A 24,541-nucleotide genomic window follows, 5' to 3' on the forward strand; every position below is an offset into this window, starting at 1 on the left:
AAAGTGAAATAAACCACCTCTCCCCTCAAAAAAGACTACATGTTGTACAATTCCATATTTTTTATATTTTAGACAAGGCATATATTTTTGAGATAAAAAGCAGAACTGGGGTCCTGAAGCCAGGGATGAGGGCTGTACTGACGGCAGGCAAGCACAAGTAATATTCTGGGTGATGACGGTGTTTGCACCTGGATTGCGGTCACTGTTACATAACTGTCTAAAGCTACTATAACATCACTGAAATGTACCGTGATGATGAATATGTATCAGGACATGTAAATTATGCTCAATGATACTCTGAAAAAGTACAAAGAAAACTGTAGTCACGTGTAGGATCTTTACCCATCCTTATCCATTTTGCCTTTCTATTGCATTGACAGGATACCATTCAGGCTGACCAGAATCCTTCTACTTATTCATTCCTTGTTTTGTGATTTGCTTTGCTTTTCTCATTTCTTTCTTGCTTCCAACACACAGTCACAGTTTAGGTCTTGGTTGTATTTTATAAACAGGTGTTTCTACCTTTCTCTTTTAAACCTCTATGACCTCCTCTACACTCAGGTAATTGTCTTCCAGTTCCATGTTACTCCATGACATCTTTTCAAACCTACCCCTTCTTCCTGGGAATGGACAGAAGGGAAAGTTCTGGAAGACAAGGAAGCATCAGCCTTAGGGAAGAAAAGTAGAACATAATCAGCAAATCCCACCTTGGAAGGCTGAGTCTGTGTTAAGAAAAGTAATAAAAGATAAATCAGGTAAAACCGCAGACTATGAGATGAGAAGAAACAAAGATTTCAAGGAAGGATGTCTTTACACTTTCTCTGAGACAACATTTCAGAGCAAGACTATAACCCTGTCAACTGCTCCTCTCAGATTTGATACTGAGTTGTGGCTGATGCTCGAGGAGGCCATTGCACTTGGCTTTTGTATGAAGCCAATGTATAAGACCCACCTGGGACCTCTTGGAAATGGAGCTCTCCATGGAAGCTTCTGTGTGGTTTGGACAGATTCGGCGTCAACGCTGTGGCGTCTCAAGAGAGACAAATGCCCGATGCACTAAAATGATGCCCAGAAGCTTGTGTCTGTGAAAACATCTAGCTGGGGATGGTGTGTGGTTCTGATGCCAGGCCAGACAAAACCCAGAGCTGCCTGAGAAGTGGTTTCTAGTGCCTACTCTGGTACTGGAAAATGCATGATATGTGAGAAAAACCTGCTTTTGTTGGGAAAGTGGAGAAAATAACATGACAATATTAATTGAAGTGTGTTGTGTTAAACATTTAATCTCTCGGCCTCAGCTCTATGATCTAACAAAGGATTTTTTGGTTCTTATGCAGTTAGATCAAAATGAAACTTGAGTGGATACTGATCTCCTGCATAGAAAGATTATTTGGGAAAACAACCTAAATTCACCAGCTAGGTAATACCCATGGAGACAGATCTGTTGGAGAAAGAGTTTAATTTACATCTGAAAAACTTTGATACAGAGCTGAATATCACTATCAACATGTACAAAAAGGTGTAAAAAATAGAGGATGAAGAAAATAACTAATCTTCAAAATGTTGAAGAAATATCAGATAATCTACCTAGGGAAAGGTATGGTCGGAAATGTATTTTGTAGAGGGAATTCTAACTCCTCACTGGATAAAAGATACTATGGTGTTTCTCAGTGTTTTAGGAAGTCCGCTTTTATGCACTAGGTATTATAGAAGTTGTTGTAACAAAACTTTCAGGAGAATGCCTCAGATATCTGTATCAAGGGGGTAATATTTCCCGAGTGCAGATGATTTAGAAGACATTGAAATTGTACTTAGATACAAGACTTCCACTAGGCTATTGCCATACAAGTTACGTTGTTAAATGCCCTGTATCCTAACTTGAAGCTAAATAAACTTGGTGTTACAAGATACCTATTGGATTTCAAGGTCGGCAGTCCGTATGAACTTAAGACCACTGCCTCTGGCCAAGCAGACCGGGCAATGCAATCTAGTCATCTCCAGATCATGCTCTCTGCAGCCTTAATGTGAACTTTGAAGCTAAAAAAGCATACGGACTACTAGTCAGCCCTCTTCTGTTCAGCATGTCCTTGACTAATCTAAGATGGTGGTCAGTAGAGCTGGTGTTTGACAAAGCTTTCTTTCAGGTGTACAGTTCAGAAGGAGGTATGAACACCATTAACACTACAATGATGATTAATATTTTAGGGACTGGAGATAGATCTCTCTTAGGGGTCCCTATTCCCGACAAAAAGCCAAAGAATAAAGCTGCAATGATAGTGTTTCTCTATATTGCCTGAGAATTTGGAAAGCTTGCTCCCTTTCTGTGACAACTTCATAATCTTTGTGTAGAGGTTCAATGAATCTCATTACTCAAACGCTGAGACTGTAAACTGGAACCCTAGATGCTTTCAAGCTGTTGCGTTCTGTCATGCTCAACTGCTACCTCATTATCTCGAATAAAGATGTCCTCAAAGTGGGCTTCCTTAAGTTCCACTGTACATGCCTTAACTTATCAATGTAAGAACTTTGTCTTAAATACGTCTTTAATAAATCTTACATGGTCTACATTGCTGAATCTAGATTAGTCTGCAATGCAGTCTATGCCTTTAAATGATATATAAACAGGTATATTTATTCAGACCTCAATTTGTGCCAGACACTGTGTTCCAAAGTGCAGAAGATGCAGACAGAACATTTTCTGTCAGACAGCTATGGTCTAGAAGAAGATACAGGAAAGAAAAGCATCTTCAATGGATGTGTCACTAGGGAAAGATAAGAAGACATCACAAAAGTACAGAAATGCCTAGAAAGACAGAAGAATACACCGAGGCCAGAAGAATACACCAGTACATACTTGACTTAGTCAAAGAAAGGCAAATATTTTATCATTCAGTTCCTTCCCTCTACACTGGCATTTGGAGTGGTATCCCTCATGCCCCATGAAATCCCTTACCTTTGGTTGTCCCCAACCATTTCCAACAACCCACCACCCCTTTCCCTGCCTGTGGGTGCACTAACTGTCCTGACAGGTTCATGGAGTTCTTGTCAGCAATGAAGCCTTCCCAGCTACCGGGGTCCTAACAGACCATTCTGCCCCTTCATGTTCTAATGGACACTCGTAATATTCTTTTCCATGTAATTTAAAAACTCAGTACTGGTTTGTGGGGTGCCTGGTGACTCGGTTGAGTGACAGGCTTTGGGTTTCAGCTCAGACCATCATCTCATGGTTCATGGGTTTGAGCCCACAATGGGCTCTGTGCTTACAGTGTGGAGCCTGCTTAGGTTTCNTCTCTCTCTCTCTCTCTCTCTCTCTCTCTCTCTCTCTCTCTCTCTCTCTCCCCCTCTCTCCCTCTCTCTCTCTCACTATTTCTCTCTCTCTCTCAAAATAAATAAACTTTGAAAGATTTAATAATGGTTTGAGACATTTTCTGACCATTTCACTGTGAACAAAGATGATCTCTTACAATATATATTAAGCTTCTCAAGGGTGAGCAATGTCTTATACATCCTGTTTTTCAGAGCATCTGGTTTAGCACGAGACACATAAAAATCTATATATATTAGATTATAATTTGTCTCATAAAATACATATGTAACATGGGTTTATAATACATATACATATTAGGGCTTGCTCAGTGGTGTTTATGCTTGTTTTATTTGCCAGACCAAATGAGCAAGTTTACTACACTTCCAAGAAATCCCTATTGCTCTATTTGGAATATTGGCTTTTTTTCTAAGATTCCTTATCTTTGAAACATCTCAATATACAAGTATTTTTCTTTTACTCAAATGATTATGCTTTGCCATTGTAGCATAATTTACTGCAAAAAGGAGCTGAGAAGAAAAGAGACCTTTTTTTTTTTTTTTTTCTCAAGTAATAGCTGCAAAAAGCTAACATCCTTTGGTATACAGAAAAGAAAAAATATATATATTACACATTTTTGTTTCTTCTAGCTTCTAAATTTCAAGTGAATTACCTGGTAAATCAGGAAGATGTAGAACTGTAATGATGAGAAAGAATACTGTCAAAATTTAAAATGTACAATGTATATGATATTTAAAAATATCACATACAGTTAGACAAAAAGCTTTATAAAGATGCAAGCAATTAAGCATTAATTATTGAAATTCTCCATGGACAGCTTTCACTGTGACAATCCAAAACATGCTGGATAAATATAAATGTAAATTAACTTAATTGCCTTTACAAATTGATTTTCTTTGAAACATTGGGTTTCTATGTATGTCAGGGAAGGGGGGTGAGGATTAAAAAATAACATAAAAGCCAAATGCAAGAACTAATTTTTACATATACAATTTCAAAATGCAGATGTCTGTAATCACTGGTTTGATGTCATTACTATTTCCCCCAAGTTTATCAAATGGGACAGCTTACTCTCCCCAAGACAACTCTTGGGCCATTTAGATGTTAAAATTTTTCATAATGTTTAATTGGATTATCTGAGCTGTATTTATCATGATAAAACCAAAATATTATATATTCCCTTCTTCCCTATTACTGAACGTAATTACTGAAGGTCAGAAATTAAATCTTAGTGGATCCTTTGCTCCTTGTGATACTCAGCACAATGAATGATTTTCAAATAAGTATGTGAAATATTCACCTTGGCTTCTTTAAAACCATATGTGATTACTTTCTCCTGACATGTTTTCTGTCAGACTGTTTAGCCTCTCAAGAGCCTTCACTGGAAAAATTCTTCTGAATAATCAGGCGAGGAAGTACGACACTCTAGGGATGCTAATGCACTCGAAGTTTAGTTGATGGATTTTTAAATCACTTTAACCTGAAATATAGGTAATTTCCCAACACCCATACAATAAACTAAAGAACACTTATTTTACCTGCATCCATTAGTTCCTCTATCCGGTTGTTCATTAAACAAAAATTTATAAAAGGTTTACTATGTACCAGGTGCTGTGCCAGATGCTGACAACAAATTTCAGTGAAACAAGAAAGAAAATAAAGAAACTAACCAAGTCTATACTGCATTTGAGCTTATTAACTATTAACGTGAGAAACAGATTATTAACATTATAATAAGAAATTTTGAAATATGCTATAAAGGAAGAATCAGGATGCTCTGGGATAATAGAGTATAATTAAGGAAGGGAGTCCTGGAAGGCTTCTTTGAGGAAGAGACACTTAAACTGAGATCTTAATGATGACCAGCATATGCATAGAAGCGGAAGCATTCAGAAAGCAAGAGAAAGGTTGTTAGCAAGAGGAGAGTAATCAGCAGACCGGTCCCGTGAGACAGTGACTGGGCTACATTCATATAGTTGTGGGAAATCCCCAAAGGCATCAGCATGGCAAGGATTGATTTGATTTCAAGTTTGCCAAAGTCCTGTGGCTGCTGAATGGAGGAAGGAAGACAGGAGATACACATGAAGCCCAAAGCAGGGTTGGCTGGCCTGCGTGAATGCTGCCGACAGCTCTCGGGAGGATGTCAGCAGTGGGAAGAGACTCGAACAGGTGCATTGGGTTTGTACATAAGGAGAAACCGGTAGGACTTGGTAACGGATAGAGAGGAGGGAGTAAATAAGAATGTGTCAGGAACAGCTCCGCTTTCCAACCTGAGCAACTAAGTGGAAGGTGTTGCTTTTTCACAGGTGTGAAGTCTCATCCGCATGAACAAAATACAGATGGTGTTATGAGGTTACAACCCGTATAAATGAAGAATCATGATTTTAGGGGTATGTTTTCATTCTAATGCAAGGGGGCTCAGGTAAGAAAGTGTATGGTCTTTGTTAAAATTAAATTGTTTCAGGGGTCCCTGGGTGGCTCAGTCGGTTAAAGTCTGATTTAGGCTCAGGTCATGATCTTGCAGTTGGTGACTTTGAGCCCCACGTCCGACTCAGGGCTGACAGCTCAGAGCCTGGAGCCTGCTTTGGATTCTGTGTCTTCCTCTCTCTCTTCCCTCTCCCATCATGCTCTATTTCTCGAAAACAAACATTAAAAATAAATTAAAAAATAAATTGTTTCAAATATCAAAATAAATGAAAATTTCTTACAAATGTAAAAATATGCTTAGGTTTTTGTGAGGTTTGCTCATCAAATCTATCTGGTATTTGCTGAAATACTAAACTTCACTAAGATTTTAAATAAATGTACCTCTTAGATGTTAGTCATGATATCACAAACCCAAATACAAACACACACACACACACACACACACACACACACACACTCACTCACTACAGAGAACAATGTCATTATTTGACATAAAATAAATTGTCAAAAGGTATTGATATATGACATGGGTTTATCTTAATTTTGTTTATAATGTTGGAAATTATGAAAAAGAATTGCAACATACAAAAAATTTTGTGTGTAGTATGTGTGTCCTCCACAGAGTGCTAAATAGTACATGCAACACATAAGGATATATACAGAAAGGTTATTTTAATCATAAATGTTTTATATAATCCATGAGAATAGTTCAATAATAGTATAGTAACTAGATAACATTTATACAAGATGCATTTTCAAGGGCACATGTGGCAGTAGTTTATATAACTGATTTAATACCCACAACACCTTTGTGAAGCTGGTACTATAAATATCACCATTGTCAGGCTAGAAAATGAGAGCAGAGATGACTAAGCTATTTGTATGAAGACACATAAGGGTCTGAGGTGGGGACTCAACTAGTCTGGCTCCAGATTCTATTGTCTTTAAATTGGATTCAGTATCAACTCTGCCACTTACAAACGCTGTGAATTTGGATCAATCATTTATCAGTGTATCAACTCCAGTTTTTTATTGAGTGAGGATGTGAACAAGAAATATTTTCAAAGTAATTTCGAGCTCTAATATATAGTGACCTGTGACACAGCCTAAGATAAATGTATCAGAAACATCTTCAGTATAGAGTGTTTTCTAAAACATATATTTTTAATGTTTATTATTTTTGAGAGAGAGCACAAGCAGAGAAGGGGTAGGGAGGGAGACTGTACAGAGCATCTGTAGTGGGCTTGGTGCTGTCAGCAGGGATCCCTGGGTCCTGAACTCACGAACTGCTTGATCATGGACCTGGGGCGAAGTCAGATACTCAACCAAGTGAGCCACCCACACGCCCCAGTGTAGTGTCTTCTATATCAAGAGGAATAAAGGCATAGCCTGGCTGAAACCATGGACTTAGAGAGAGGGCTCTGGGAGATAACCCTCAGTGAGTGACAGTGGGGATTCCTAATATAAACAAAATGTATTTCCAGAATGAGACTTTCTAAACTGACTGGGAGAGCATTGGGGGAATAAATTCCATGCTATTTGGTGAACCCCGACCATGTGGAAGAGATGTGCTGAGCAGTGATGGTCACACATCATGAAGAGCTCCTGTCCTAAAGGAATTTACAGCTCAGCAGGGGGGTAGGCACGAAGTGCTAACCTTACTGCAAGGTGCCATAAATTGTGAGCCAGATAACAGTTGCCAGATGGATGTGTGGGCATATGGTGGAAGGAACAATTCATTCTAACTTGCTAGGAAAATGAAGGCTTTATTTAAATAATAACATTTGAGGGACACCTGGGTGGCTCGGTTGGTTAAGCTTCTGACTTCGGCTCAGGTCATGATCTCATGGTTCATGGATTTGAGCCCCACATTTGGCTCTGTGCTGACAGCTCAGAGACTGGAGCCTGCTTCGGATTCTGGATCTCTGTCTCTATGAACCACCCCCACTCTGCCCCAGCTCACACTCTCTCTGTCTCTCAAAAATGAATAAATGCAAATTAAATTTAAAAAAAATCTAGAGTGACATTTGAACTGTGCATGATATAATTTCATTCAAATCTTGAAATTTCAGAGAAACGTCAGTAGCAATAGAATGGGAAGGGATATTCAATGTTGAAGTTAAACGCAACGAACAAAATAAACGCCTCTATATGATGTCAAAGTTGATCGCATAGAGGGATGTAGAGAGAGGAGGAAAATATTTGAGGTTTAACAGATGTGCTGGATGGTGTGTGTAGAGATTGGGCCCTTCCTTGGGTGAGGACCTATCATGCCTGTCGTGCCTCATGTTTTGGAACAACTGTCTGTGGCAGAGGTGTGGGCATCTGCAGAAATAGGGTCATGGGTCAGAGTCCACTGTCACAGCCTAATTCATGGCAGGGCATAGACACAGAAAAGGAAGTAATGGCAGATCCAGTTTGAAATAGTGGTTTCAGAAACCGGATGTGTGTAGGTGGAGGAGGGGACAAGAAACCGAAATCTGAGGTTGCTGTGAACACCTGTATGATCTGAGATCCACTGGGCCGGTCCCAATGTAACAGCTGCCCGGGAAGACAGGATGTGTGTATCTGAGTCCATGTTTCCGTATTAGATGAATGATGGATTAGCTCATTTATCTCGGAGTAGGTCCAATGTGAAGTGCCTGTCAAAACCCTGCATTACCACATGCAACCGACTTTGAACACTAGCTTGATTTTCAGGTCATCACGGGGCACTTAACTTTGGGAGGCGTGAGTATGCATCGCGGTAATGACTAACAACATGGAGACACAGAAAACAGAGAACTACATACTGATTTCTGGAGAATGTTAATTTTTGAGAAACCAGAAGTGAACAAGGAGCCAGTAACAAAGTCCCTTAGTCACCAGGGAGGGTTTCCAGGAAACGGTACAGCAGAGAGCTCTGCCTAGATGGAGGCATGAGAAGTGCCTTTGTATGTGACAATGAAAGGTAGACTCACTGGATTTGCCATTTTGTGTGCTTCTCGTGGTATGATGTGAGTGAAAGAAAATAATAACAATAATTCTAAGGAAATCAGGTAATCAGCTCTGTAACTGCATCGATTAATCCAAGTGCCCAGATGGACAGGGTGGGAAGGCTGTAAGAGACTGTACCTGGGAGGGCATGGAGACTGACAGGCGGGGACACTTAGGGACAGTGGTAGACCAACAAGGAGACATCACTACAGAAGGGGGCATTGCTGCCATGTAGGAAAATGGAAAGAAATGGAATAGTTAGGAGAGCACAGGTGAAGGTGAGGAGAAGAGGGAAGACGAGTCAGAAGCAGGACAGAAAAAATAGCAACTGAAGAAGGAGAAAAATGGAAAAGAAGGGGGTAAGGATCAAAGGATTCAGGTTCACATGAGACTCCACCTTGATAAATGAGGGATTCTGATTTTCACAAGGGTGAAATACTCTAAGGGCTAAAGATGGGTCTTCTCAAAACTGGCTACGTGTGAGAGCTGCTTTGGTTTGCTAAATCCAATCTCTCACAGTGGTTCTGAATGGCCAGATCACTTTCATAAAAATGTCAGGGTACAGTCTAGGCATCAATATATTTTTTTAATATTTTTAATGTTTACTGATTTCTTGAGAGAGAGAGAGAGAGCGCGAGTGCAAGCAGAGGAACGGAGAGAGAGAGAGTCAAAGAAACCAAAGCAGGCTCCAGGCTCTGAGCTGTCAGCAGAGAGCCCAATGGGGGCTCAAACACATGACCCCACCAACTGTGAAATCATAACCTGAGCTGACCCCAGATGCTTAACCGAATGAGCCACCCAGGCACCCCTAGGCACTGATATTTTTAAAGGCTGCTCAGGAACATCTCTGTATTCACTTAGGATCAAGAACACCTATTTATGAAAGTCGTACAATTTTAGGAACAGCATCCATGGAATATGGACTGGACTTAACTACTAATATGAAAATCTACATCTTCACAATATTAAAATTACATACCAAAATCTGTTTCCTTAATATAGAGCTGGTTTTTCAAGAAAATCAGCAAAGTGTGTAATGGGACTTAAGACAATACAGCATGACATTCATCGGTCAAACCTGTAGTTTCATCGATGGCATACAAAAAGTTCTTTCATGCCAAAATCATTCTCATTCACACTACTAAAGTCCCTGTAAACATGAGATATGCTAATAATCTGATTACATCTCATTTCCAGGTATGGAAGGCGCAGGTGCTGTTTTGTGACAGTGCTCCCCACTGCCCCCTAGTGTGACTCAGGAGCCATACACATCAGAATCACGCTATCCCTTTTACAATACTCAGGCATCAGAGATGTAAAGTCAGAGGACCAATTTATAACAGAATCTCTAATAAGGACCTGATTACTGACACCTTTATGCCTAACCTATCTGCTTTTCACAGGCAAGGATGGTTCCTCCTAACAAGAAGGTACTGGACTGAAATAATTGGGAATGAACTTCCCTCGGGCCAAGGCAGTGTCGGGGCCACATTGAAAATGACAGATTCACAATCATCTGGTTAAAATATGCTTAAAATGTGTTATCCAAGGAGCTCTCCGCTGGGCTATGCCCACTGTCATCTTTGCTTCTAATGTTCTCACTCTTTCTGATTTCAGAATACTAACCAAAAGCAAATGAGGTGATATTGTCGGTATGGAAAGGCGAGGTTTGGGGAGGCTGGGCCCGTGCAGCACAAAACTTATTTTATGATTCTCACAAGGCAGGGGTGGGTCACAGTTCTAAATCATTTGGCTTTGTTTACACATTCTCCTCTTAATAGGAAATCTATTTCCTTTTATTTCCAGATCCTCGGAGGATGTTTTATAGCTATGGCACTCTTTTACCACATGCCAGGAATAACATTTAAAATAATAATTATAAGCTTTTATCTCTTGGTGCTTAAGTAATTTTAAAACATAGAGCCATACAGACCCACACAACACTCTATCTTCATAACCCGCATAGTGCAGGAAGATATATAAAAGATGAATCTTTAAAGGCAAGGAAAGATCTGTTTTATAAATAGATACATAAGGGAAATTAACTGTTGCAGCCGGCAAATGCCAGAAAGAAGCGTTTGATTCCCCCAAGGCAGACATTTTTTGAGATACAGTTCCACCACGTAATTGCTATCATTTTCTTAGTTACACTTTCCAGTTCCCCGCTGGCTGCTTTTTTTTTTTTTTTTTTTAATGTATAAACTTACTTTTACTTCCAATTATGTTATTATAGAGATGAGAATCAGGTCTAATTAAATAAGAACATGACAATGATTGTCATCCCTTTATGTGCATACACTGCAATGCTGCTGCCTATGTAAGTGCCTTGGGAAAGACAAATGTAGCTCTCAAGGTCCACCCGTCATCTAGAGATAAAAGGCAATGCGTTTACACCTTCCCATTCATTCTGCTTGTCCACATGTCTCCCTTCTGTCATCATTGAATAAACATATTAAGTGGCGACTCTAGTGAGCACTTTTGATATGCTAGGCACTATGGAGGTGAATGCTGTGGATACAGAAATAAACTAATTCGAGTTCTGCCCTCAAGACAAATGGTTGCAAGGGTGGATTTCATCAATATGACACGCCATAAGCAAAACAGGAATAAAACGTACTGTGGCCTTTTAGCTGCTGCCAAATACGGCAGAAGGTATCCATGCACAGAAGGGCTTACAGGTGAATTTCCACTGCCCAGGCTGTAATGTCATCCCTTTTATCACCCGAGAAAGTGTATCTTAATCCGATGAATACGAGAGAGAGAGAGCATGGAATCATTTCTAGCCTATGGTAATAACAGTGCCATGTGAATTTGGGAACAGTTCATTCTTTGGATGGCGAGGTACCGCATGGATGATATGTCTTAAGTGTACGGGCAGCCTGGTGATTAAACAGGACACTGGCCTCGAGGGGTCTTCAGTGTGGGCGGAGGGTGAGAGAGAAGAAAAGAGGATCATTTGAGAGGGGGAGGCACAGAGAGTGTGTGAGCTGGGAGGGGGCCAGCACTAAGCTTCGAGGGAAGTTTTCTCTGAGTAGGTAACATTTTGAGCAGGGTCCTGTATGGAAAAAGAGAGCCAGCCTTGCAAAATCTGGGGTAAGAAGAGCACTCCTGGTTGACAGAAAACCATGTACAGAAGCTCCGAGGCGCACATGAGCTGTTTCCTCCTTAACATCCCACACCGATAAGGACATGCTGCTGGGTCACAGTAGTGTCACTGCACAGCACTATGTCCCAGGTGGGATGCGAGAGCAGGACCATCCAGGAAGGATGACTCCAAACTACCCTCTGAACACCACAAAGGCATGGGTCCGCAGAAGGGAAATTATCTGACAGATAAGAAGACCCATCAAACTGTACGTGGAAGGGAAGCAGCTAATTGGAGGAAATGAGAAGGAACAAGGCATGTGCATTTGGTTAAGTATAGGTGGTAGGTCAGGGGCAAAGCACGTGCACAGGAAAAGAGGACCAAACGCGGAGCTGGGGAAAGGGAGCCATATGTGAAGGTTTAAGTTTGTTGTCGGGGTCTTTAGGCTGATCTTTAATACTCCGAAATATTTATATAATGCTAAAACATGCAGACATGTAAATTGATTTATGTGCACTAATTATATACTATACTAGTGCATATTAGTATGTATCATACTAGTACGTGATTACATATCATTATAATTGTATCATATGCCATTTAATAACAATTTGGAGCCATTGAAATGCTCTAAAAAGTATATAGAATCATGGCTTTCCTGGCCTGAAAGTAACTTATAATTACTGAGTCTGACTCTCAGATATTGACAATCTACATCAGTGGTCTTTGTGTGTCTGTACAAGTGAAACCCTTCGGGTTTATTATTTTAATATCAATAACCTAAGTATTTCTCATAGAGCCTCAGATCCGGGAAAGGTGAAGTGAAGTCTTGGTTGTCTGTATTTCTAATCAGCTCCCTAGATAATTCTGAAAAGTACTAGCAATTTGGAAAGTACTAGACTCAACTATTCTCCAGATTTCTAAAAACCCTCGAGGAAGAATATGATTACTTCTTTGTGACTTATGCAGAGAATTAAAAAAAAAAAAACATAATTTGAGACAACATAATTAATTTAAAGGCAGTAAGTACATGGTTAATAATAAAAATAAGGCACATCAAGGAGAAACATTTTGCCTGATTTGTTTTTTTCAAAGATACCATTGAGTATGAAAGCCAAATGTTCTCTGCTGTTGATGATTCCATTTTACACCAGGTAACCACTGTCTGACAGTGTCGTCCACTGATTTATTAATGTAGTCATCTGTCTTTATCACCAAGAGAAATTTAACCCATATTTACAAAAGTTGTAAACAATTTGAAATTTTAAACTATACGTCTAAGACTTGAAAACATCAGCATATTACATATATTGTTATATGAATCAATTAGGTAGAGTCAGTGTACTAAACTCTTAAAAATCAATTATAAAATGATCACATTGCTATATTTAAATCTAATAACTAGTTAATTCTACTTTAAAGTCAATATAAATACATTTTTATGTGAAAGGTCAACATAAATCTTAAGCTTCTGAAGCTAAGTCATGTCATATAATGGGTCTGAAGTTTATTTGCATTTCTTAAGCAATTTCCGAAGCGAAGCATTATACAATGGCCATGGAAACACTTGCTTTGCATAGAACCCCATGCTATATGGGTAGTTACCTGTATGACACTGTCCCCGGGGCTCATGTCTGTATAAACATAGACATCATAGGATATTTCAGGGAAGGTTGGAGTATTATCATTTGCATCCATCACCCGAATATTGACAATAACTGGCTCACTTTCTTGCACACCATCAAATGCCGTTATCTTTGGGGAGAAAAATACATGTAACAGATAAATCACACAAACATAAGCAGTACCAAGTTCACTGTTATGATTTAAGGCATTTCTCATATATAATTTCAGTTTTAAAAGGGTACCAAAATGTTCTGTTGATAAAAAGAAATAATATGCCTATAATAATTCACACAAGCAAAGTGCTTGAATGTGCTAAGAACCAATTACAAAGGATTCTGTTTTATCTTTGATGTATTCAAATTCAAAACACATTTAAATAAGCAGATATGTAAAGTGTCAGAGAGGCATGGAGTGGGTCAGTAACATTGCTGATTCTTAGGATTAACTACGATTTAATTTTTAAAAATTAATAAGAAAATATTCTTCCATTTTACATAGTGGTTATATAATTCCATAGATGCTCTTACAGCCAACATGCTTGTATGGATAACTCAAGAAAATAGGTGCCCTAGGGATGGGATGTCTTTTTCTGATAGTTTAGAAAACGGCAATTTTTAAAAGACTTAATGACATTATATAATAGTGATATATTAATTACACCATAACATGTTAGGAAGTTCTGACAAACAAAGCCAGTGTTGCCAACTGCCATTTTTGTTCGAATGACTTCTGGAATCCACCCCTGTACCTACGTTTGCACTGTCACTTAGGGTTTCTATAAGCTGTGGCTTTGCTATGTAAGGAAGCATCTCCAGAAAGGAGCCCCATGTAAACCCTACAGTCTGTACTTTTCCAACAGCTCATTTTCCTCTTATATATGAATAAAATCTAGCTCAGGAACTTGGATACTAGAACTTTCTTTTTATCTGTATTCACCTTTCAACCCCACAAATCATGTATGTGTTTGTGTAATAGAATATAGAATATAGAACATACAGAAAATAGAATAATATAGAATACAGAATAATCTCCCCTCAGCACTTTTTCTTCTTAATTAACTTGAAGTAGGCTCCCTGCATCAGATAACTCACTGTCAGAGAGCAGGGTGGCTGCCCTGTGTGTTATATAAGGGAGGATGCCCATAGTGTCATCCTTGGAGTCTACCTACCTGATGCCAGTAGCACCCAATAGTGATGGCCCAAACTGCCTTGCAGAGATTGCCAAACGCTTCCAGGGGGGAGGGTGGGATAGGGGTAGGGGGTGCAGGGATCATCCCAGGGAAGACCCACTGGCCTAACCCTATGGCAAAATATAAAACGTAATAACAAAATCCATAAAATAAAATAAGGGTTAGGAAATAATTCTTTGCTTGTGGATTCTGGTATATAATATCTCAATTTAAGTAAATTATGAGTGCATGGTTAAGAATGAAACTCTCATTTTCCTGTTTTCATCTTGAAAATTATTTTCCTTTTTTTGTAAAGAATGATAACACAGCTGCACAAACTTATAAACAGAAAAAGGAGAAAAACGTGAAGAATTTTATTATTGATAGTTTCAATTCTCAGTTACTTGAAAATATTGCGTTTTTCTCCTCTTCATTCATGGACCTCTTCAGTTGCAAACAGATATCTCTTTCTGTTACACACACACAGACACACATAAATATGTATATGAAGTCTTTTTACCGAAAAAGTATAAGTTTGCTGCTCTTCCCGGTCCACTGGTTGCAGTAGGGTGAGGTAGCGAGTGATACCAGTCTGCGTGACGGTGAAGACTGAGGTGTAATCGTTCAGGAAAAGGTGAAGCTCTGGGTCTTTCGTCTTTGGGGGGGAGGGGGAAGTTGAGTAAATAATGCAGCTGTTAGTTCATTATCTGGAAATTAATTTTACAAATCTGTTACAAAACGATACGTGAATATAATAAGAATTTCCAAAGAAAGGATAGGTTTTATTAGACATTTACTCATCACTGAGCTGAATTATGCAAAGACAATGACTCATTTTGTGGGAAACAAGACAGTGGAATAAGTACAAGGATAATTAATGTAAAAAGAAAAGGAAAAAAGAAAAGAAAGATAACAATTTAGTTGAATATATTCTTATTGGCTTATAATATCAATATTCTCCAGAACTTCCCTGGGCTCAAGGAATAAGAAGGAAATGCAAGAGAAGAAAACAGGAGCCCCCATTTTAGCTGTAGGATTGTACAACCACTTCATTTGTGGTAACAAAGTGCCCATACTCATATTACTCTTCTGTTCTCATGTTTAATGTAAAAAAGAAATAAAACTGATTATATATAATTCATTACCTATAAATATCATGCTCGATCTCTCTTATTTTAATGCTGTAAAGATTCCCCGAGGGGAAACATAATGTTTTTTTAAATTTAAACATACATTTCTGATAATTAGATTGAAAGTATATAAAATGGCTGCATGTGTCTGATACATAACAAAATGATTGTGAAAGTTCAAAACAGAGAAAATTCACTAAGCATTGGAAACCCTTCACGGTCTGTTGCTGCCCCTGGATGATAAGACGTTCATCTCTGCATTTTTGAGAAAGAACAAGGACATGAGGTGGGGAGGTGTGGGTTGGTGTTGGCATCTTGAAGTCAGAGGGCAGGTGGGCAAAGGAAAGAGGGTTACTGGGGACAGAGGGCTTCTGATGAGGCTATGAAAACAACAGCAATAGAGATACACAGGGAGGTGAGGTATTTTTTTAATAGATTTGGGCAACATTAAAAATTACACAGTGAGGAGAATGGCAGATTGGGAGATACAGCCATCCAGTTATTGAATAATAAGTCATGGGGATGAAAGCCACAGCACAGGGAATACAGTCAGTGTAACTGTAACAGCGTCATCTTGTGGTGACAGATGGCAGGTACTTTGTGGTGGGCATGACAATGCAGAGAGGCATCAAATCACTATGTTAAGCACCTGAAACTAATATAATTTTGTGTGTCAACTATACTCAAATAAAAACCCAATGCATAATACGCATAGTGTAGTGTGAAATGTAATTTCATATCATAGATTCCTTTTCTATGTCTGAAATCAGGGGCTGAGGACAGACTATACAGTTAAGACTTGTTAAAGACATGCTGATTTGATTTAAAACATTAGCACTCACATTTTAAACATTTTTATTTAAAATTGAGAAAGTTGGTATGTGTGCCACTATATTAAAAGGTGGGCATGATACAGCCCACAGATGCTGAATCTATACCTCTTCTTAAAGCTTCAGTATGTGTATATTCCAAATAACTTTGAAATGAATAGTTTCATTCGAACCTAACATAGTTCTGTATTTGTGATGTCTCCTGAGATATCACTTAGCTACATTAGTGTAGCTGCTAGGTCCATAGAAGGTCTTCTATGGAAGGTTTTGATAGAAGTCCAGTATGCTACATTTATTGATCCTGGAACAATAAAAAAACTAATACCAGAGACAATAATTTCCATTGGTCTTTATAGTATAAAATCACCAATGTTGTTAAGAGCCATGAAAAGTACATGCATACTTTCAACAGGAACCTCAGTTTCTGTGTCAGCATCATGACCCCACACGCTCAGCATGGTTAGCAGTTTGGGGGCAGGGTTCATTAATCAAATATATTCATTAGTAACAAGTTAAATTATTTATTTAAAAAACTGATGATAAAGTGCATACGAAATCAACATATTTTGAATCACATTTTGAGGTTTCTTCTTACTGCATCCTTTAAGGTCAATTTCAATAAAATCAATGGTTATTTTTAAGTGATCAAAATAGTTAGAATGCAGTTTCAATTGACAGCAATTACTAACTAGGGTAAAATCACTAGGCTGTTAAATTCATGTACTTTTTCCTGAGGAACGCAGCATCCTGTACTTGTACCTCTACATGGCCAGTAATCCCAGCCGTGCGAGCTTTGCCCTGTGACCTAATATATCAAACATTTACTTCTTTCCCTTTGTTCAAGTCCCTCAGTCCTTCTCTACTTTCTGCACAACTAATATTCTCCCAGTTTCTTTTCTTCCTTTCCCTGGGAGCTTGTGTTGGTAAATTTGTTGGGTATATTCCTTCACAGGCTCCCTACGTGTTGTGAACAATTCCTTTGTTATGTCACGGGCAGTGACAGTTCAGGACGGCGCTAAGTGCTGGGCCATGCACCACTGTATCCACACGTGATACTGCACCACGCAGTTGTGCCACAGACCACACCATCATTATTCAAGCTTATGAAAGACACAAGAACTTCCCTGTCAGATGCTTCCCGTTTGAAGACGACACAACTACCAGGACTTCATAAAGAGACTCTCATGCTTCATAACGAGAAACATTAAAGACCTTTTTGTTGATATTTCACTTGTCTTCATTTCAAGTCCTGCTGTAATAACTAGCTAGGGACTAAAATACACCTTCCAGACCTGCAGACTGTTTTTGGGAAGAAAGATAACATAGCATATAAAGCTACCATTGTCGATGGCATTTTATAGCTCATGCCAATCTGTCCTGCTCAGTTAATCTCTGATTAAATTATAACCTTTGAAGTTCATGGATACTTAACATAGTAACCTTTTAAAATATATGTATGGGATACATAGATTCTATTGGTGAATATCTAGGTATTTCTTTGAGGACAAGAATCAAAGAATGCAGATTTGGAATTATTCAGCCAATTATTACTCAAAGCTCAATACTTGGGATTTATTTTTAAGGATAATACTTGTTTCGGGTGTGGTATATTAGGAGTTTAAAATGGACAGAAAATGCTATGACTTCCTACTCTTACAGGGACAGTAGATTTTATGTAGTCCTTGTGTCTAAAAAAATGTTTAAAATACATATTAGATTTTTAAAATCAATATGTACACAGAAGTCTGGTTAATAAGTGCTCTTTTCCCCCTCTGACATAAGGTAGTATTATATTATCTAAAGTACATAGTCAGTATATACAACAAGAGTATCATTTCATTGGTTTGTGTATTATTTTCTGGGAAGGTAAAATAAACTCTGATATTCACTCATAGCACAGAAAAAAATGAAGACAAAGTAAGCACATATCCAAATGCAAAGGAAAACAAACATGTGAATATAAAATTAAAAATCCTATCATATAGAAGAAATATATTCAAATAAAACAGTCACTTGGATTTGAAGCCAATTTGGGGTTTCCAATGAGAATCAGAATATTGTATCACACACAATAAACACACGTTTATATGCATCCTTATATATACACATATAACGCAAAATGTATGTATATGTGCACCTATATACATATGCATACTTAAGTTATAAAGCATAAGAGGGGAGATGACAGAAATTAACCTCATCTGCCAATTTGAATTGGTCAACAGTAGTTGTCTTCAGATAATCTTGTTCAAAAGGGTTCAGTCCCAAGCTTAGATTCAGAAAGAATATGATGATGAAATATGAATGTTTGTCAGGGGCTGAAAAACATTTAAAAATTGAATACTCTTTGCTAAAGTTCATACGAAATTTGCATTTCACACAGTTCATTCTATTCTAACCAAGAATATGATGAACAGGAATTTAAAACACATCTACACACACATATCTAACATCATTGTAGATGTGTTTATAAGGGGTACTCAAGTATCTACTTGTTTTAGGAGAAAAGAGAGAATTAGGAAATGAACCACAGCAAATAACAAAAGAGCAAACACAAAACGAACACCTAGTACCTACAGGAACTCCACCTGGCGGAACCTATGTGCAAAGTAAACATTAAATAGAAAACTGTAAGCGTAATTGACCACAGACAGGCATACAGTTTACAAGCATACACTAGGAAAAAACAAATAAATGACAACAATATCTTCTAGCACATTTAAACTAATAACTTTTTTCAAGGTGTATTTTTTTCTTAATATCCTCACATAACATACATACAACAGCATAACAATATGTATAAAGCATATAAGGGCAGTGGACCTTTAAGAGCATATTGTGTTAAGTTTCAAGGACACCTTGATTCTGAAACAGTACCTCTTTATGCAGGACTGTGAACCCACATGGAATTATAAGTGACTCACTGCCTTCCTACAAGCCAAATGGGTAGCCTCAGTTGATGATTATTCCTCATTACTTATTTTTTTATAACCGGAATCCAATAATCAACTTTTAGTAGCTCTGCCTACTGAAAACATGGTGGTTTCAGACATCATCTCAAATACCTTGGGCATGTCTCGTTCTACCTATCTGCTGGGCTATTTTGAACATATGAGTACTTAAAAAACAAAACAAAACAAAACAAAACATAGGAATGTGATTCCTATTACCTCTCTATACGGTATATGTATCTTTATGTGGATATTTATAAATCAATAGAAAAGGAACACTAACACAATTATTTTTGTTTAATCTTTTTTTTTTGGTTTCACTGTGACCTTTAATATTCCTTCTGACCCCAAATCTACACTGCTAATAATGCCACTCACCTATCCATGCTACCATTTTCTAAAACTCTCTCTTACTTTCTCCTAAACAGAAGGAAGAGGTTGATTTTTAGACAGGTAATCCAAGTTTGTTCTCTTATTCTTAAAGCTACTCAGGAAATTGACTCCTTGGTGATAACTTCTCTTTTCGGATCTGATGGTTCATCTCTGTTTCTTTTGGTAACACCTGAATGTGGTGACATGTTTCTGTCTTTATTCTTAAATCCTTCACCTGTATGGTGATTTAATTAATTTCATTATTCTGGCACTCAAAAACATTGAGAAATTAGCAGGCAGGAAAATTCTTGCCTGTGAACTGAAAGGGCCTTGAAGTTTCTTTTTGTTAATACAAATCTTTAAATCATCTAGTAAGTGAACATATTTTACTTTTAAAATAAAGAGTACTTGGCCTGGCAAAAAAAACCCAGGTGATTCTGAAGGACATCAATCCATCTTCAAACATGTTACTGACTATTCCAAGGATTTATTCTGAGGGCTGGAAAATGGAAGTTATATGGACTACCAGGCGAGTTATGAGAAGGCTCGTTTCAACTCAATAGGATGAGGAGTTTTCTAGGAAGTAGTTGTCCAATCATGACATGGGCTGTATCATGAAACAGTTAAATCAAGATCACTAGAATTTTGAAGCATATGTTAGATATCCTCATTCCTTTACTTGTGCCTGAATGTTTGAGTTCATTCAACTATTAGTAGAAACTACTAAATTCTGTGAACTGTGTTACATCTTCAGGATACAAAAGCGACCAAGATCAAAGCCCTATTCACAGTTTAAATTCAAAGAGGGTGCAAGGCGCCTACAATGTCACATGTATAGCGTTAAAGAGACACACAACTCAACCAAGAGGAAGCAGAGTCTGGACAAGACGTACGAGTAAGAGAGACCCACGCAGAACTCTCAACACTAAGTGGAATTTGTCCAAGCCAGCTTGGGGGATAAAAGATGAAAGATTTCAAAATGTGGGAAATGTCACAAAGGTAATAAGATAAAGTTATGCAGGAAACTACAAGTAGTTGCTAAATGTAGCAGGTAAGGCGGAAGTTTCTGGAAATGAGTCTGTGTGAATGCTCAGGCATCCGGTGACAGACAGCCATTCTCTTCTGCAGGAAAGCTCGTCTCAAAAGCATGTGAGGCAGAAGTGTGATGGAGACCGATTAGATGGCTCTCAGTGGCTGGGTGAGAGACACCTGAGTCAGAAAAAATAGGAAGCCAAGGGCATCAGGAGGAAATTCTGATGAGAGACCAATGTGAGACAAACAGAATGGAGGTTGTAAAGACGGAGATGAAAAGACAGTCATCAAATATCCAGAGGAAAAAAAAAAAAAAACAGGAAGAATGTGAAGACTTTCAGGTGCAGTAAGGAAACAAAAACCAAAGACTCTTGGGTTTCAAGACTGAGGGGAACAATGAGGTGTGATATCAGTACCTGAGAAGTGGGTTTTAAGAGAACATTTCACACAGTATAGGAAACTGGATTAAACTATGCTTAACCTTCTGTGGGCTTGTTTACATTGCAGATACACAGAAGATATATTTAACATTTTAGAAACCTTTACCCCTAGGAGATTAGAGATACTTGTTCACTTTCTAGCCATCTAATGGCACTCATTGTAGTTAATTTTGGAAACAGGATAGGCCTAAATAATAAGCTCATGGCAAGATACACATTGTTTAATTACTTGACATCTTTACAGGACATATTAACGGTGCCACTCTCAGAGTGTATGGTAGCATTTAAGGGAACTGTCTTCTCCCTGTCCTTCCCACCATCCCCAAGGGAAGGAGAGGCCAAGACAGTGATGAGTGCTCCCATATACCTTTTTGGATCACAGGTGATTGAATAAAAAGGGGCAACTTGTGAAAATGAGGCACACAGTGTCAGAGAACTATCACACAGTAGGACCAAAGGCCAAACCAGCGGGGAGTTGGAGGCTAACTCCAAGGAACAAACTCTAAGCACCATAGCCTTCTACCCCAACTCCTCGAAATGTTCAGATCATTTAATAAGCTAAGAGGGATTGTCAACTCTAAGAGCAGAATGCCAAGTAGTCTTTCCCAGATATTTTATACGTAGGAGTTCCCCCAACTCCACCTCAGCGATACCCTGTAAGTACCACCATCCTTTACAAAGGTTTTTAGAATGCAGTCTTAACATTTATCATTTTAAAGTGAATGCCGATCCAGAAAAGTAAAAATGTACCCAAGCAAGTGTAGGGGTGAGTATTCAACTATTCAATAATATAAGAACATCTATTAAATACAAACACATACATTTTGCAATTATGGAAAAACTATAAGCTGTCTTTTTTTTAGGATTTAGCTTTTGCTAACCGATGTGTTAATGAAGGTATGACTTACACTATTATAATTCTCCAAATTGACTAGTTGCTGCTTAACCTATGATTACGCATTCCAATTTAAAAATGAAATAAAACCCACACCAAAATCTATGGAACAACACCAGGCCTACAAAATATAGTAACTTAGCCTATATGAAACTTACTAAGGTGGCTTTGAATTTTCTGGTGAGCATTCACTAGATGAAGACATTCAAGGGATCCCTAACACCCTATGTCAGGACAGGAAATGGTGTTCGTATACACACTTTTCTGGAAGAAAGCCTATAGCATTTATCAGCTGTCATGACGGTCAGACTATAGTCATACTGGATCAAGTAGACACAGATTTTTTAGTTTCATGGTGCTTAAAATCAAGGACTTTGCTTCCCACAGACCGTGGCTCAAGGACCAATGCCACCATTTACGAACTCTGTGATCACAGAAATGCATTTAAAATAGCTTCAATTTCCCGGGGCGCCTGGGTGGCTTAGTCGGTTAAGCGTCCGGCTTTCGCTTAGGTCATGATCTCGCGGTTCGTGGGTTCGAGCCCCACGTCCGGCTCTGTGCTGACTGCCAGCTCAGAGCCTGGAGCCTGCTTCAGATTCTGTGTCTCCCTCTCTCTCTGACCCTCCCCTGCTCACGCTGTCTCTCTCTCTCTCTCTCTCCTAAAAAAAAAAAAAAAAAAAAAAAAAAAAAAACATTTAAAATAGCTTCAATTTCCCCTTCTGCAATATGGGAAATTGCATCTTTTATGTTTGCTGTGAGATTTAAGGGAATTAATACAAGATGAAGCATTTACCGGACTGTCTGGCTGATGCTAAGAACTCACTGACAGTTACTGTGAAAACATGATTAGACCAGAGACAAGAGACTAAGCAGCACAGGAAGACTGAGAAGAGAGAAGGTGAGAAAGCACCAGGAGGCAGCAAGGCATCTGGAAAGAAGCCGGGTGCATAGGAGTCATCACAGCCTCTGCGGAGTGTTAGAAACATTTTCCAGAAAGAGGAAAACAAAACCTGAAAGTTGCCTCTTCGTTTACTAGACTATGACAAAGCTTCCTTGTAAGGAGATTTGGGAGGACAGTCTACAGCTGTGCTGTCCAAGTAGTGGCAGGTGAGCACTTAAACTTAAGTTAATTAAACAAAACATAAAAATTAATTTGTCAGCGTAGTCCTGTTTCCAGAGCTCCACAGCCGCTCAGGGCTGGTGGCGGCCGTGGGGGACAGCGTAGCTGCAGACCGTTTATGAAAGCTCTGATGAAGAGGAAGAATCAGCTGAGTCAGGACTTTCCACCTTGGGAGTGACAGATTTCTTGTTTTTTTGTTTTTTTCTTTTTTTAAATTTCTGAGAGACAGAGAGAGGCAGTGTGAGCAGGAGAGTGTCAGAGAGACAGGGAGACACAGAATCCGAAGCAGGCTCCAGACTCTGAGCTGACTGTCATCACAGAGCCCGACGTGGGGCTCAAACGCACAAACTGAGAGATCATGACCTGAGCCAAAGTCGGACGCTTAACCGACTGAGCCACCCAGGCGCCCCTGGAGCGACAGATTTCAAACTGAAAGTATGTCTTACAAAGAACAACAACAACAACAGAAAAAAAAAGAAAAAAAAAAAAAGAAAAAGAAAAGGATGCACGGGGAAATAGTGTGGCAGGTCACAGAACCATAGAACAAAAGGAAAATCTTCAGAGATCAGTATATGCCCGGAGATTTTCTAACCCAAGAAAACAGGACCCAAGAGTGTCCCCATCTGTGTGAATTTGTCAGGTCTATTTTCCTTCATGTGGTGACAGGTGATATCAGCAAACGTGGCTACAGTGGCTTCAGATCCCTTTCCACTTCTTTAATACATGATACCGAAGCCTCCCAGCTCTGGTTCCTTGATTTTCCTTTCCTGGAAGGGCTCTGACTGGCCTGGTATAGATTTTCTACCCACTCCACAGCACAAGAGGGAGTGAAGAGGTCAAATACTCTGCCTGGAGGGCCACCCACTTCTGGGGCCAGTGGCACCACCAGCACAGGGCAATGGTGTGTGTGGTGCACAGAGTCTTAACATGAGCACAGGCGGCAGCGGCAGTGTGAGCGGGTCAGCTGCTTCCAAATGCAGTTTTTTCCTAATAACTTAGCATCAGAAAAGTTCCCTAAACCATTCTGCAGGGCTGCCTTCATGTTTTTGTTTTTTAAATATTTATTGTGTAATGCCATTATGTTCCCCTATCAGCAATTATAGAAACGGTTCACAACCCATATTAATTAAACAAAAAAAGATTGCCCTGTGGTTTAGTAAGCTATAG

At 38.9% G+C, this 24,541-nt stretch overlaps 1 protein-coding gene across 1 annotated transcript in view; it reads right to left on the minus strand.

Moving 5' to 3' along the window:
• The window catches only part of LOC120225622 (protocadherin-15-like), a gene marked incomplete at its 3' end in the record, with an annotated part of 247,527 nt that overhangs the window by 59,536 nt on the left and 163,450 nt on the right, over positions 1 to 24,541 (minus strand). The window contains exons 10-12 of the mRNA XM_039223805.1: positions 19,142 to 19,162; positions 15,125 to 15,259; positions 13,416 to 13,565 (exon numbers count right to left, since the gene is read on the minus strand). Coding sequence (XP_039079736.1) covers positions 13,416 to 13,565; positions 15,125 to 15,259; positions 19,142 to 19,162 — 306 coding nt within the window. The remainder of the gene's footprint in view (positions 1 to 13,415; positions 13,566 to 15,124; positions 15,260 to 19,141; positions 19,163 to 24,541) is intronic.

This window comes from Hyaena hyaena, unplaced genomic scaffold (genome assembly GCF_003009895.1).
Source record: "Hyaena hyaena isolate Hyena2069 unplaced genomic scaffold, ASM300989v1 scaffold_1453, whole genome shotgun sequence".
NCBI classification, from domain to species: domain Eukaryota; kingdom Metazoa; phylum Chordata; class Mammalia; order Carnivora; family Hyaenidae; genus Hyaena; species Hyaena hyaena.